Genomic DNA, 14458 nt, shown 5'->3' on the forward strand with positions numbered 1-14458 from the left:
TTTTAATTTTCAGTTCCAAGCCTCTAAAAGTGAATGAGAGGGTTCGACCTGGCAACGCCCAACTTATTTGTGCATCATTTAGTCAAGGTGGAAATTTTTTAGCTTTGGGTGGAGCAGACCATTATGTTAGGTGAGTTAATTTAGTCTAAGCTTGTACTGATGTGTCATATTGTAACTTTGGAAATGCATTAAGCTAATGTATACTGCACTGACTGCTTATTCATACCTGCAGTATATACTGCATTAACTGCTTATTCATACCTGCAGTATATACTGCACTAACTGCTTATTCATACCTGCAGTATATACTGCACTAACTGCTTATTCATACCTGCAGTATATACTGCACTAACTGCTTATTCATACCTGCAGTATATACTGCACTAACTGCTTATTCATATCTGCAGTATACTTTTAACAAGTGCTAAAATTTGTCTTAGCACTTTGGCAGCTATTGAGTATTTTAGTACTATACATGTTCAGTGGTCTAATAACCATAGGCCATTGGACTCTTTCAACCAAATAATAATCTACCTAGAAGCTATAACCCTTAAGCCCAATAATAAACAAAATGAGATACCTCTCTTGATATTTTGATAATTTTTCATGTTTTTGGTGTACTCATGAAAGTGAAGGGGTTTCTGCTTGTAACTCTTGATATTTTGATAATTGTTGGTATTTTTTGTGTTTGCACTCATGAAGGGGGAAGGGGGAGTATTCTTGTATTAAACAGTGCCCCTCTCTGATGATGAGAGGGAGGCAGGATATGTTTAATGGGATATGATATCACTCCTCTCTGACTCTATCAGACCCTATCAAATCTTTTGACAAGGAATATCATCTTGGTCTCCATTTCAAGTTAAAACTTGCAATTCAATGGAAAATGTGCTTTACCTAATGTATTTTTTGCCTAATGAACTATTTCTTCAGGCCCTATCTAGGTCATTAACCCTTTGAGTGGCCGTCACATAGATTACATTATTGATGCCAGGGTCCTTCATGGAGATCTTTGTTATAAGCACAGCTCCTTCATAAGCTGAGCTGGAAATTTTGGCTTAGATTTGAGAGAATGCTGCATAATGAGATAAGTAAAAGTGACCATGTGTGGTTTAAAAGAATGACTTAGAAGTGTTTTCTAGGTATTATTTCCTGTTTTTTTGGTACCATTTGATAGAATGGTAGATATCTACTGAAATAAATATGATTTTGGGTGGTTTCAAGACTGGAAGTAGCTTGAAATTGGGTTCGATGTAGCTGAAATACTGGCTTTTTGCTAAACTTCCTGAGAATGGGTAAGGCCCCATACTCCCCCAGTCCATTCTATAGATTTTTAATATTACAGTATCTGACATGTAGAGTAAATTTCAATTTTTGATATGATCATGAATTCAAAATGGAAAGGCAAGTGTAATATAGAGGCCTGAGGATGTGATCAATGAACAGAGGAAATGTTTTAGTGCCTGGAATATCTACATTGTTTATTTTGAACTTGATATCTGTGCACTTTATAGGTTAGTTGTAATAGTTGAATGGGCAGTTTCTTGTGCTCCATTGATAGAACAGAAGGCATACTAGCAAAATTGCTAAGAATTTGATTGACAGAAGCTATGTAATTTGTTTAAAATAGGACTCGGTGTGGGTAAAATTGCCGAGGTGTAAATAGTGCCCAGACTGCTTATTTTGTACTTGCATAATTTCGCAAGTTTTTCATCAAATTTTACACTTTCGGCATCATTACTTTCAGAAAGATTCTCTACATTGCAAAAGAATTTTTCTTTAAATGTGGACACTGAGACCAATATTAATTTTGGGAGTCTGGACAATGAGGGTTAAGCTGCTTCATGTATATGATGCAGGATTGCATCTTCACTTAGTTAAAACATGAATAAATTGGTATTGCTACTCATTTTCCTATTGTGAAAATAAAGTGAAAGTATTTTTTCTTAGGGTGTATCATCTTGGAGGTAAGGATGGGGTTGAAAAGCTGATAGAAATTGAGCGCCATCATGATCGTGTGGATAGCATTCAGTGGTGCCATAGTGGTCTCAAATTTATATCTGGGAGTCGGGACGGCACTGCACTTGTATGGTATTATGAGTGCCAGCTGTGGAAAAATATTGTACTTAACATAACCACTTTACTTCCTGGGTAAGTAGATTGTTAAATATTGTTAGTCTTCTATGCACAATAATTATACGTACTCTTTAAGCTTGAGAAATATAGGTGTTGATATTGAGAACAATATCAGTTGAAACAAATAGTAATACAAGGAAGCATTTGAAAACTTGACAGGTGTAAGAATGAAAATTTTTACATTTAATAACTGATACTGTTATTAATAGTTTTGATGTTGTGGTGCATGTGTGTGTGGGGGGGGGGGGGAAGGCTGGGGAGAGGATAGGTTGATTCAAGTAACCACACACATACTGTACAGTGATATTAACAATTTAGCAGATGTATGTTAGTAAGGTTAGAAAGTGTAAGCAGTCAGATAAGTTTCACATTTGCAGACCTTTTTGATGGTGACTAGTTGCACTACATTACAGTTGTCGCATACAATTTTTTTTAACACTAGTCGTTTCCCACTGAAGCGGGGGTGACCCAAAAGAGAAGTAACACTTTCCCCATCATTCACTCTGTCACTGTCTTTCCAGAGGCATGCTAATACTACAATTCAGATGCCCCTCCAAACTGCAAATAATCCCATCCCACCAGTCCTTCAGAGTGAAGGCACTGTATTTCCCACCTCCAGGATTCAAGTCCAGCTAACCAATTTAACTGAATCCCTTCACCAAAGTTACCTTGCTCTCAAATTAACAGCTTGTCAAGACCAAAAACCATATGCCACCACTTGCTCCTATCTAGCACACTTATACATTCCGTCTGGATGTGTAAGCCCCTTGCAGACAAAACCTTCTTTACCCCCCTCCCTCCAACCTTTTCTAGAGTGACCCCTACCCTGCCTTCCCTCCACTACAGATTTATGCACTCTCGAAGTCAGCCTATTTGTTCTATTCTCTAAATGTCCAAACTACCTTGACAACCGCTTCCCAACCTTCTGAATAATACTTTTAGTAACCCCACACCTCCAAATCTCCAAGCTGTGAATTCCTTGCATAATATTTACAACATACATTGCCCTCTGATATGACATCTACACTGCCTCAAGCCTCCTTGCTGTAACATTCACAACCCATACTTAACACCCGTAAAAAAGTGTTGGTATCATTATACTCTCATACATTTCCCTTTTCCTCCATGCATAACATTGTCTTCGCAGGTGCCTCTATGCACCACTCGCATCCCCCCCCCCCCCCATGCATTAATTCTAGAGTTCACTTCATTTTTCATAAACCTATCTGCCAATAAGTCCATTTTCAAAAATTTGAATACATTCACTTCATATTCCATCCTTCCACTCTGGTATCCAATCTTTCATTACCTAAATTGTTTGTAACCCTCATGACTTTCTTTTCTATATTCTTTTATAATTTCCTTCTTTTACATACCCTCCAAAATTCATCCACCAAACATTGCAACTTCTCTTCAGAATCTCCCAAAAGCATAGTGCTATTGAAAAAAGCAACTGTGATGACTTCCATTTTGTATTAGGTTCTCCATACTTTACTCAAACACTCTTCCTAACACCCTGGCATTCACTTTTACAACCCCCATCTATAAATATGTTAAACATTCATGGTGGCATCATGCATCCCTGTCTGAGGCCTACTGTTACTGGAAAATAATCTCTTTCTCCTATGTACCTACCCCTAGATTGAGTCTCACTATCATAAAAACTTAACTACTTTCAGTAACCTACCAACTATTTCATACACTTGCAACGTTTGCCACATTTGCCCTATCATATATCTTTTCTAAATCCATGAATACAATGAAAAGTTCCTTACCTTTATCTAAATATTGTTCACTTGTATGCTTGTTCTACAAATCCCTTACCCGTCCTAAAGCTTCCATGTTCATCTGTGATCCTACTCTCTGTCTTGCCCTTAACTTTTTGAGTATTAACTCTACTATACACTTTACCTGTTATACTCAACAGGCTGGCTCTCTCTCTCTCTCTCTCTCTCTCTCTCTCTCTCTGTGTCTCTCTGTCTGTCTCTCTGTCTGTCTCTCTGTCTGTCTCTCTGTCTGTCTCTCTGTCTGTCTCTCTGTCTCTGTCTCTCTGTCTCTGTCTCTCTGTCTCTGTCTCTCTGTCTGTCTCTCTGTCTGTCTCTCTGTCTGTCTCTCTGTCTGTCTCTCTGTCTGTCTCTCTGTCTGTCTCTCTGTCTCTGTCTGTCTCTCTCTGTCTCTCTCTGTCTCTGTCTCTCTCTGTCTCTGTCTCTGTCTGTCTCTGTCTCTGTCTGTCTGTCTGTCTGTCTTTGTCTGTGTGTGTGTGTGTCTGTCTCTGTCTTTCTATATCTCTCTCTCTCTCTCTCTATCTAACAAACCACCCATATCCCACTGGGGCAGGATGCCCTGAAAAGAAAAACGAAAGTTTCTCCTTTTAAAATTAGTAATGTATACTGGAAAAGGGGTTACTAGCCCCTTGCTTCTGGCATTTTAGTCGTCTCTGGCGGCATGCATGGCTTACTTAGGAAGAATTCACTTAACAGGCTTATTCCCCTATAATTTTTACACTTTTCTCCCCCTTTTCTGTATACAAAGCAACTACGTGCTCTCCGCTAATCCCTAGGAACTTTCCTGTCTTTCATACTTTTATTGAACAGAAATATGTTATTCACCTCCACCATTCACATCTGGCTCTTCCTCACTCCTATAGGATATTATCTGTCAAATCCATTTGTTCCCTAGGCTTTCCTCGATCTATTAATCTCACTCCCAAACTTTTTCTTATTCTTAGCAAAATCTGTTGACAGAACCTCACCCACTCTCTAGTTTTACACTTTTTCACCTCTGTCTTAACCTCTCTCTTACTCTCCATATACTTCACCCTCCTTATATCACTTCTGCTTTGTAAAAACTTCTCATGTGCTAATTTTCTTCACTTACCACTCTGTTGACCTCATTATGCCACCAATCACTCCTCTTCCCTCCTGCACTCACCCTCCTGTATCCACAGACTTTTGTTGCTCACTCAAGCACTACATTCTTAAATCTGCCCCATACATCTTCAACCTCATCATTACTTATACTCCCACTAGCCCATCTTTCTCCCAGTTGTTGCTTATATAATACTCTAACTACCTCCTCTTTCAGTTTATAAACTTTCACCTTTCTCTTATTTGCTGATGCCATTCTTGTACCTCATCTACTTCTTACTCTCACTGTAGCTACAGCTAAATAATGATCTGATATATCTGTTACCCCTCTATAAACATGCATATCCTGAAGTCTGCCATTAACCTTTAATCCTCCAATACATAGTTCAACAAACTATTCTTATTATGCCCTACATCATATCTCATTTACTTATTTATCCTCTTTCCTAAAACATGTATATTACTTATTACCAAAATCTTTCTATACAAATTTCAAAGGCCCCCCATTATCATTTACCCCTGGCAGCTCAAACTTACCTACTATGCCCTCTACAACAGTTTCTTCCACCTAGTATCCAAGTCCCTCCACAATTACTCGCACTTGGTTCAAAACTCCCTAAACACTCAACCTCTCCCAAAATCTCTCTCCTCTACATTCCTCTCTTTTCAAGATGCATAACCCACTTTTAGCAGCTGACCTTATTTTAATCCACATAATCCTTGAATTTATTCATTTATATTCCATCTTTTCCTTCCCTAACTGTTCCTTCAACATTATTGCTACTCTTTCCTTAGCTCTAACTCATATACCCTTGACCTAAACCCATTTATTTCTCCCCACCGAAACTCTCCTACCCCCTTCATCAGTTTTTGAGTCATGTCGTTGTTGTTCCTCAGTTGTAAAATTTAGCAGTTAAATGAGAGTTTAGACTCTGTCACAGGTAGCCTAAATTAAAATGTTGACCATCTTCATGCATCCAAAAAGATCCATATCTTGTTTGGGTATTTTGAAAGTCTCTCCTTACTTAAAGAAAAATTAACAATTTTATTCAGAGACAAGTTTCTACCCTCATTGATTTTAACTTGACCACTACTTTCATCCTGTTTCCGTATATACTGTAATTGTACTAAGTAGATGTTATTTGAGCTTTACTTTTATTGTGCTTATTTTCTCCCAGAGTTAGTCCTCCTCCTGAAGAAATTCGTCGGTTACAAGTGACAATGGTTGGATGGAACCAGTCAGATGAGTATGTTATTACTGCCAGTAATGACAAGTGGCTTCGAGTTTGGGATAGCACCACGGGAGAACTGAAACATATACTCCAAGGTCATGAGGATAATGCTTATGTAATTGAAGCCCATCCTCACGAGCCCAGACTTATTATTTCTGCGGCACATGATGGTAATAATGGCAGGATCTTCTGTGTACCTGTATTCATTGATAGAGATTTTAATCATTTTTTTCATTTGTATTTATACATTAACCGATTCATATAGAAGGATAATATAAAATGAGGGGGTATAAGAAAACAAAGAACTGGTATTTAAATACAACGGGAAGAAGAGAAAGAGAGGCTCAGGCTTAAATAATTATGCTTTGTTGGTCAAAGGCAATATAAAAAATAGGAAATACTGTGTAAAGCATTAATTGATACCCAGGAGGTGTTTTCTTTCAGAATTATGCAAATCATTTTATCATTTTTGCTTGTTTTTAACCTTTAATATAACTGCATATTCCTGTTGTTTCAGTACCAGAAAATGTTCACCATTTTGCAAATGTGTTAGAAAATGTTTCAAAAATTAGCATATGGACTGAAATGATCATATGAAGGTCTCAACATTTGTAAATGGCTAGATTGTTCAGGGATTGTAGAATCTGGAGGCACCCATACCCCAGTTACCTGACACTTCTTCAGTTATGTCTTATGAAGTTATAGGGCACAATTTTCTGTTTCTGAATCCATATTGTTCTCTGAACAATTTATTGCTATCTAGATATTTAAGTCTTATTTTTATTAGCAGTATGTAAGACTTTGGGACAAAGTTTGTAGTTCAGGGCTTTCTTTGTATTTCCCTTCTTAATATTATCTATTTATCGCCTTTGAATTGTCTGGCATTTCACTAGACAGTAATGATTAGTTAAAATCTGTGAATGACTTAATATTTCACTTCGTAGTATCTGTGGTGATACTCCATTTGTGTATAATGTTTTTAATGTGTCAAGCTCCATCAGGAATCCTCACTTAATTATTGGTTCAATTCTTGATGGTTGTTCTTGGTTTGTCAGCTCTATTTTTGGTACTGGCTGTTGCTGACTTCAAAAGACATTATTTTTGAGCTCACTTTACACTTTCTTGCTTAATGTGAGTTGTTCCCTTTTTTTTTATTATTACTCGGTCCTTTAACGCTTTTCTGTCTTTCCTCGGCTGCTATGCCCAGCTCATTTTTCTACCATTTTTTACTTATGTTGCAGTTCAGCAGTTGTAAGGCTGATTGTTTAAAAAAAAAAAAATGCCCTGCTCATAACCAGGAGCATTTGTAAGTTGAAATTTTATATTCTTAACCTTGTTAGTTAGTTTTCATGCATGCATTAAGTTTCCACAAAATTTGTTTTTTCGGCAGGTCAGCTGATGATATGGGACATTTTTACGGGTGCCTTGGTGTGGAGCTTTAAAAATACTATTGAAGGTCAAGGCTATGGTGCACTCTTCGATGCCAAGTGGTCCCCAGATGGCTTCACTATAGCTGCCACGGATTCTCATGGACACTTGATACTGTTTGGAATAGGCCATAATGAAAAATATCAACAGGTGAGTACTGCACAGTACACTCTAATTTTGAGAGGTGGCATAGTTAAAATAAGTGTTTAGTTTTTCTTTCCTCTCCTCTACCCTTTCCCTCCCTCCTTTTTCCATCTCTCCCTTCCCCTTCTCTTCCCCCTTTTCTCCAGTTTTGTTCATCTATAACATATATACACTATGTACAAATACTGTACACAAATAACACGCACATAGAAGAGAGGAGCTTACGACGACGTTTCGGTCCAACTTGGACCATTTACAAAGTCAGTGTGACTTTGTAAATGGTCCAAGTCAGACCGAAACGTCGTTGCAAGCTCCTCTCTTCTATGTGCGGGTTATTTGTGTATCGTTCCAGTCATGGTATTGTGTTTTTTTTTTTTTTTTTTTTTTTTTTTTTTTTTTTTTTTTTTTTTTTTTTTTTTTTTTTTTTATTTACAAATACTGTGTTAGCATTGTGGAGATCTTGTGGTGTGAGTACACATATTACATCTCTTTAGTCTTTTTCCTCCTCCTCAGTAGGAAGAATTAGTGCTAAATAGTGACCAATTACCAGATTTTAGACTGGATGGAATTTGTTACTATGGTAGCAGTGTGGTGCTGTAGTTGTAACTTAAATTTTTGTATTGTCTTTTGACAGACATATTGCAGTCAGCATATATGGTCTGTGTCAAGTCTTGATTTAGTATAGTATATTATAAAGTAGGCATTCAACATTACAATATCATCCAGATGGAAAAAAGTTTTATGTATCACTTGAAACTTTCTTACGCAATCAACAAACCCAATTTGCATGTCAGATTTGTTGATTAAATGCTTATTATTTGTATAATTGATAGCATCTGCTTTTTTTTTTCAGTGGGTTCATTTGTTTTTCTCTTCACCTTTTCCAGGGTATTTTATTTCATGAAAGTTGAAAGGTTGTAAACAATATAACATCACATTAATTATGCCAATGAAATATTATGATTTTATTGGCATGAAATACTTCCACTTGAATATCACCAATTCCTGCATTGAATTGTCATGTTTCCTTGTCATATGTCTCCTTCTCATATGTCATCTTCAGTCCTAGAACTTGCAGGCTAATGCATTAACCACTTGGTCAGCTGGCCATTGGTTCAAGTCCCACTCATTCTGTGATTTATTTGCAATCGTGTTATTACAATTTTGTGATTCAGGATCACTATCCTCGCTACCAGCACTGTTGGAATTAAGGGATTCACACCTGCACACCATAGTCATCACACTGAGAGAGTATTTGCACCCATCGTGCCTTGGGTGGGGCAGGATTTTTTTTGTATTCTGCACATTCTCTCGTGTCTGCCTAAATGTCATTCGTGACAAATTTAGGCATAGAAATTCTGCTCCCAGCAAATTTGGGGGCTCTATGAATTAGGATTACTTGTGCATCACTCGCATAGACCCCCGGGACATACCAACATCATGGACAGCTGTGTTACAAGAAATTAGGCATGACCTTGTACAGTCATGCTTTGTACAATCTTTCTACTATTGACAAAGAAACATGTAAATGCTTAAAGTAAACACTTCAAACATGTCTGATATTAAACCATGTGAAACAAATCAGTTTCTCCATAACTATATATAGATGCTCATAAAGCTACAAATGTTCAAGAAGCAAAGTGAGTTCTATAAAATATTTTTTTTTGCTATTGTCATGTATGCAAGACCATACATATTTCCGAACACTAGAACCACGAACTGCTAACTATGGCAGAGGAAGGGTGGATGAGTATTAAATGTGTTTAGATGGCTAAATTAAAAACTAAGGCTTGTCTTATGAATGTGTGTGTGCAGACACATGTGAGGGAGCTTGGCAGATGGAGTGGAGCAGAGTACAAGGGAGCACCATTCTTTTGGCTCGTAGGTTTGCGACCTCAAATGATAAGCGAAAATGGCTTCGGATGGAAAAGAGCCATTTTTTACACAAACAACCCGCACATAGAAGGGAGGAGCTTACAATGACGTTTCGGTCTGACTTGGACCATTTACAAGGTTAGTGTGACTTGTTACGGTCAGACTAGGACCATTTACAAGTCATACGCTCCTCTCTTCTATGTGTGGGTTGTTTGTGTATTGTTCCAGTCACGGTATTGTGCCTTTTTTGTTATTAGCCATTTTTCCATTGTTGAATGTGTCTAAAATGCTGATAACATGTTAACACTGCGCTCAATTCAGCTAGGTATTAAAAAAAGATAAAAATAGTAAAATAAATACACATACAATACTTGCCTTAAACTATGTCGCCGGTCGTCCTTCCCTTGTGCAACTGTTGTACGAAAGTAGCGATAACAGTGGAAAAATGGTAAAAGCTCTGAACATAATGAACAATGGCTGTTGAAAACCGCCGAAATAGTGGGACTCCAGAAAGAGGGAACCAAAAATGCAGTGCCGTCCTGTACAGGATATTAGAGGATGTTGGCAAGGAAAGTGGCTTGGACAGCCACTCTTCTCACTACCTGTATGTTTGAGTGATGTTATTATTGAATCTCCTGCAGTGGCTCTTGTTAGTGATAATTGCTGGTATAAGGAATCGGGGTAGTTATTAGTGATAGTTAATAATATTAGGTTGGATCTCGGATATGTCATTAGTTAGGCTGAATTGGGACTTCATATGATACTTCTTTATTAAAGTTTGTAAGTCATGTTGTGCAGTAAGCTCGTCTTCATTTTTACTATTATTCAATACAGCTTTCTATTAGCTTGCCAAAAAAAAATTAGGAATTTTGATTACATTAGTCATCCTTTTTCATACAGTATATATATTGTACTGTAATAAATCTGTAAAGTATACTTCATTAGTGTGGACGTTAAATTGTGACTTTTATGTTGCAGATACCTAAGGAGTTATTCTTCCACACTGATTATCGGCCTTTAATGCGTGATGCCAACAACCATGTGCTAGATGAACAAACACAGATGGCTCCTCATCTGATGCCACCTCCATTTCTTGTTAATATGGATGGCGATCCTTATCCACCCGAGTATCAGCGGCTTGTACCAGGACGGGAGAACTGTCGACATGATCAACTCATACCTAACGTTCTCTTGAATGCCAATGGTAATTGAATATACTTCAGTACTGTAGTGTTCTGTATAACTGTATGTTATAGAGAAGAGGATAGAAAATTAGAATAGTTTAGATTACAGTAGAAAGTTTGTAGAAAGTGACTGTACTGACTTGGGACTTTCTCTCATTTTCTCAAGCACTTTCCACTTGACTATTTCAGGTTGGACCAAAATGTCTTCTAAGGTTTCCTGTCTCTATTGTAGGCTGGTGAATTGGCAAATGCATTATATTCCTGTGGTTTTCAGAGTATATTTGTGCACTAAAAGTTAATTAATCCTCTCACTGTCGGTCCCACAATTTTACGGCTTGCAAGCCAGTGTTGGTCCTGTAATAGTATGCCAAAATTCTAGCAGCTTCCAATCTTGTAGGAGAAAGCTGGTTGGTCTACATATGAGAGAATGGGTCTGACTGGTCAGACCCGGTGCATAATGAGGAAAACTGGCCGTGTTTTTCGGTTAAAACGGTGACCTTGCAGTGTATTTTCATGTGGTATATATGGTTGTATTCTTGTTTTTTTGGGGGGCTCATTTGATAGAATGGAAGATATATTACAGAACTAGAGATGATTTTGAATGGTTTATGAACTAAAAATACCTTGAAATTGAGCTCAAAGTAACGGAAATGTTCGATTTTTGTTGATGTTTAAGAGCAAACAAATCATGTCATGCATCCAATATACGTCATCTGATGGGTCTAATATTCCGTAACCAATGTGCTGATATTATTTATACCATTTTTACAATAATGCACTAGTCTGTATAACATCAAATCTTCTAATTTTTTGTGTGAATAAAAATTCAAAATGGAAAGCAAGTGTAATATAAGAGGGTCCTGGAGATGTGACTAATGAACAGAGAAAATGTTATTTTAGTGCTAGAAATGTTTGCATTGTTAATTTTGGACCCTATTTTGAAATTGGCCTTTCTTGAATTGTGTATGAAATTGGCCAAATTACCAATTTCTGATAAGTTTATTGGGCAGTTGAAATCAGCACCATATTTTGCGGCTTATTAGATGCATTTTTTTTTCCCATAAAATGTCTCCAAAAACCACCCCACATCCTATATATAAACTGAAGATCAGTGACGGGAGCTATAAGTTTGGGGTGTGGGGTGAGCTGTAGCTCTCCCAGTTACGTCTGATGCAGAGCCATTGAATTTTATTTTTTTTTATTATCACACTGGCCGATTCCCACCAAGGCAGGGTGGCCCGAAAAAGAAAAACTTTCACCATCATTCACTCCATCACTGTCTTGCCAGAAGGGTGCTTTACACTACAGTTTTTAAACTGCAACATTAACACCCCTCCTTGTTGCAGTTTAAAAAAAACTGTAGTGTAAAGCACCCTTCTGGCAAGACAGTGATGGAGTGAATGATGGTGAAAGTTTTTCTTTTTCGGGCCACCCTGCCTTGGTGGGAATCGGCCAGTGTGATAATAAAAAAAAAAAATAAAATTCAATGGCTCTGCATCAGACGTAACTGGGAGAGCTACAGCTCACCCCACACCCCAAACTTATAGCTCCCGTCACTGATCTTCAGCCATTGAAACTAAAACAAATCTTTTAAGCCGCGAAATAGGGTCAGTGGGCAGTTTCTTGTACTCGGTCGATAGAACAAAAGCAGTTCTAGCAAAATAACTACGATAAAGTACATACAATACTTACCTTAAAATAAGTGTTGGTCACCCTTTACACAACGGTTGTTTGAAAACGGTGGGGAAGTGACAAAAGCTCCAAATATAAAGAACAATGGCTCAATTGAAAGCTAATGAGAATGTGGAACACCGAAAAGAGGCGTTTCTTTATATTGTTTCTTTGTATTTCTCTTTCATATAATATTTCCTTTGCAGTTTAGAAGGCATGGTCTAAATCTGGGCCGAGGGAGTCACGGTTCGTGAAAATATTAACTAAACAAATTAACAGATAACAAGATGTGCAGGGTTTTGCAGGATGTTGTGTTTGGCCATATTTTTGGATCAACTGCTCTTCTTCACGATTGATGCATGGTTAAAATTGTCTTAATTTCACGTGATGGTTTTTAATTTTGTTGTGTGCTTATTAGTGTAAATGATTGTTTTTTGTTATATTGTATATGAATGGTACACAATACAGACAAGATGAAAATTTTACAGTATTGCTTTGGGTTGTGAATGGTAGCATGTATGGTGTTATAAATCTTATTGTTAAAGAACATTGAATGACCTCATATGTCAAAATGCTTTAACTAATCTTACAGCTCCCCATCTTCCTTTGTTTTTCCTTGATCACCATTTTCTCATGCCACAAATTGATTCTCATTATTCCTAATATTGCACACATCTGTCACATACAAGAACAATGACATTCTCTCTCTCTCTCTCTCTCTCTCTCTCTCTCTCTCTCTCTCTCTCTCTCTCTCTCTCTCTCTCTCTCTCTCTCTCTCTCTCTCTCTCTCTCTCTCCTCTCTCTCTCTCTCTCTCTCTCTCTCTCTCTCTCTCTCTCTCTCTCTCTCTCTCTCTCTCTCTCTCTCTCTCTCTCTCTCTCTCTCTCTCTCTCTCTCTCTCTCTCTCTCTCTCTCTCTCTCTCTCTCTCTCTCTCTCTCTCTCTCTCTCTCTCTCTCTCTCTCTCTCTCTCTCTCTCTCTCTCTCTCTCTCTCTCTCTCTCTCTCTCTCTCTCTCTCTCTCTCTCTCTCTCTCTCTCTCTCTCTCTCTCTCTCTCTCTCTCTCTCTCTCTCTCTCTCTCTCTCTCTCTCTCTGTCTCGCTGTCTGTCTGTCTCTCTCTCTATCTCTCTCTCTCTCTCTCTCTCTCTCTCTCTCTCTCTCTCTCTCTCTCTCTCTCTCTCTCTCTCTCTCTCTCTCTCTCTCTCTCTTTCTCTCTTTCTCTCTCTCTCTCTCTCTCTCTCTCTCTCTCTCTCTCTCTCTCTCTCTCTCTCTCTCTCTCTCTCTCTCTCTCTCTCTCTCTCTCTCTCTTTCTCTCTCTCTCTTTCTCTCTTTCTCTCTTTCTTTCTCTCTTTCTACACAGGGTTTGACAAGGTTAAGGATCCCTAGCTTTATTGACAAGCTATTTACAGGTTAAGGATTCCCTAACTTTATTGGCAAGCTAAAGACTATTACCTACATCAGCTCATTTGAAAGCATTTTTATTGTTATGAGACATACAAGTAGGGAACAGGATGAAGTTGGAGCCATCTTTGGGCCAGCATTTTCATTTGATCAACTGACTTTATCTCGTTGACATCATTATGCTGTACGAATGTGTTCCATACTCGAGTCATCCTGGGTATGTATGATCTCAGATGGAGTGATGTTCTGGAGAAGGGTACAGCCAGAGTGAAGTTGCTGCTTTCTGCCCGTCTTGTGGCATAAAAGCTTGTTTCACGCTGTCCTCGAGATCCAAGTGTGGTATTTTGACAATATTGGCCTTGTACATACAGTAAGCCCACCCACATCCCTCCTATGTTGAAGGCTCTGCTGAAATGACAGATCTATCCAGGATGGGTCCAGGCGAGAGATGAGACGTCTTGCTCTGTTCTCTACTCTGTCAAGCAGTCGCAGATGAGAGGGGGGGGGGCAGGCAAACCAAGAAAGTG

At 38.2% G+C, this 14458-nt stretch overlaps 1 protein-coding gene across 3 annotated transcripts in view; it reads left to right on the forward strand.

Moving 5' to 3' along the window:
- BRWD3 (bromodomain and WD repeat-containing protein) overlaps window positions 1-14458 on the forward strand; it is a 124383-nt gene that overhangs the window by 23208 nt on the left and 86717 nt on the right. For 2 of the 3 annotated variants that reach the window (XM_070101022.1, XM_070101023.1), the window contains exons 9-13: window positions 14-130; window positions 1948-2148; window positions 6179-6402; window positions 7623-7810; window positions 10658-10883. In XM_070101022.1, the coding sequence (XP_069957123.1) occupies window positions 14-130; window positions 1948-2148; window positions 6179-6402; window positions 7623-7810; window positions 10658-10883 (956 nt within the window). Of the gene's footprint in view, window positions 1-13; window positions 131-1947; window positions 2149-6178; window positions 6403-7622; window positions 7811-10657; window positions 10884-14458 lie in introns of those variants that run through there. The other variant, XM_070101024.1, reaches the window with a different exon arrangement.

This window comes from Cherax quadricarinatus, chromosome 75 (genome assembly GCF_038502225.1).
Source record: "Cherax quadricarinatus isolate ZL_2023a chromosome 75, ASM3850222v1, whole genome shotgun sequence".
In the NCBI taxonomy this organism is placed as follows: Eukaryota; Metazoa; Arthropoda; class Malacostraca; order Decapoda; family Parastacidae; genus Cherax; species Cherax quadricarinatus.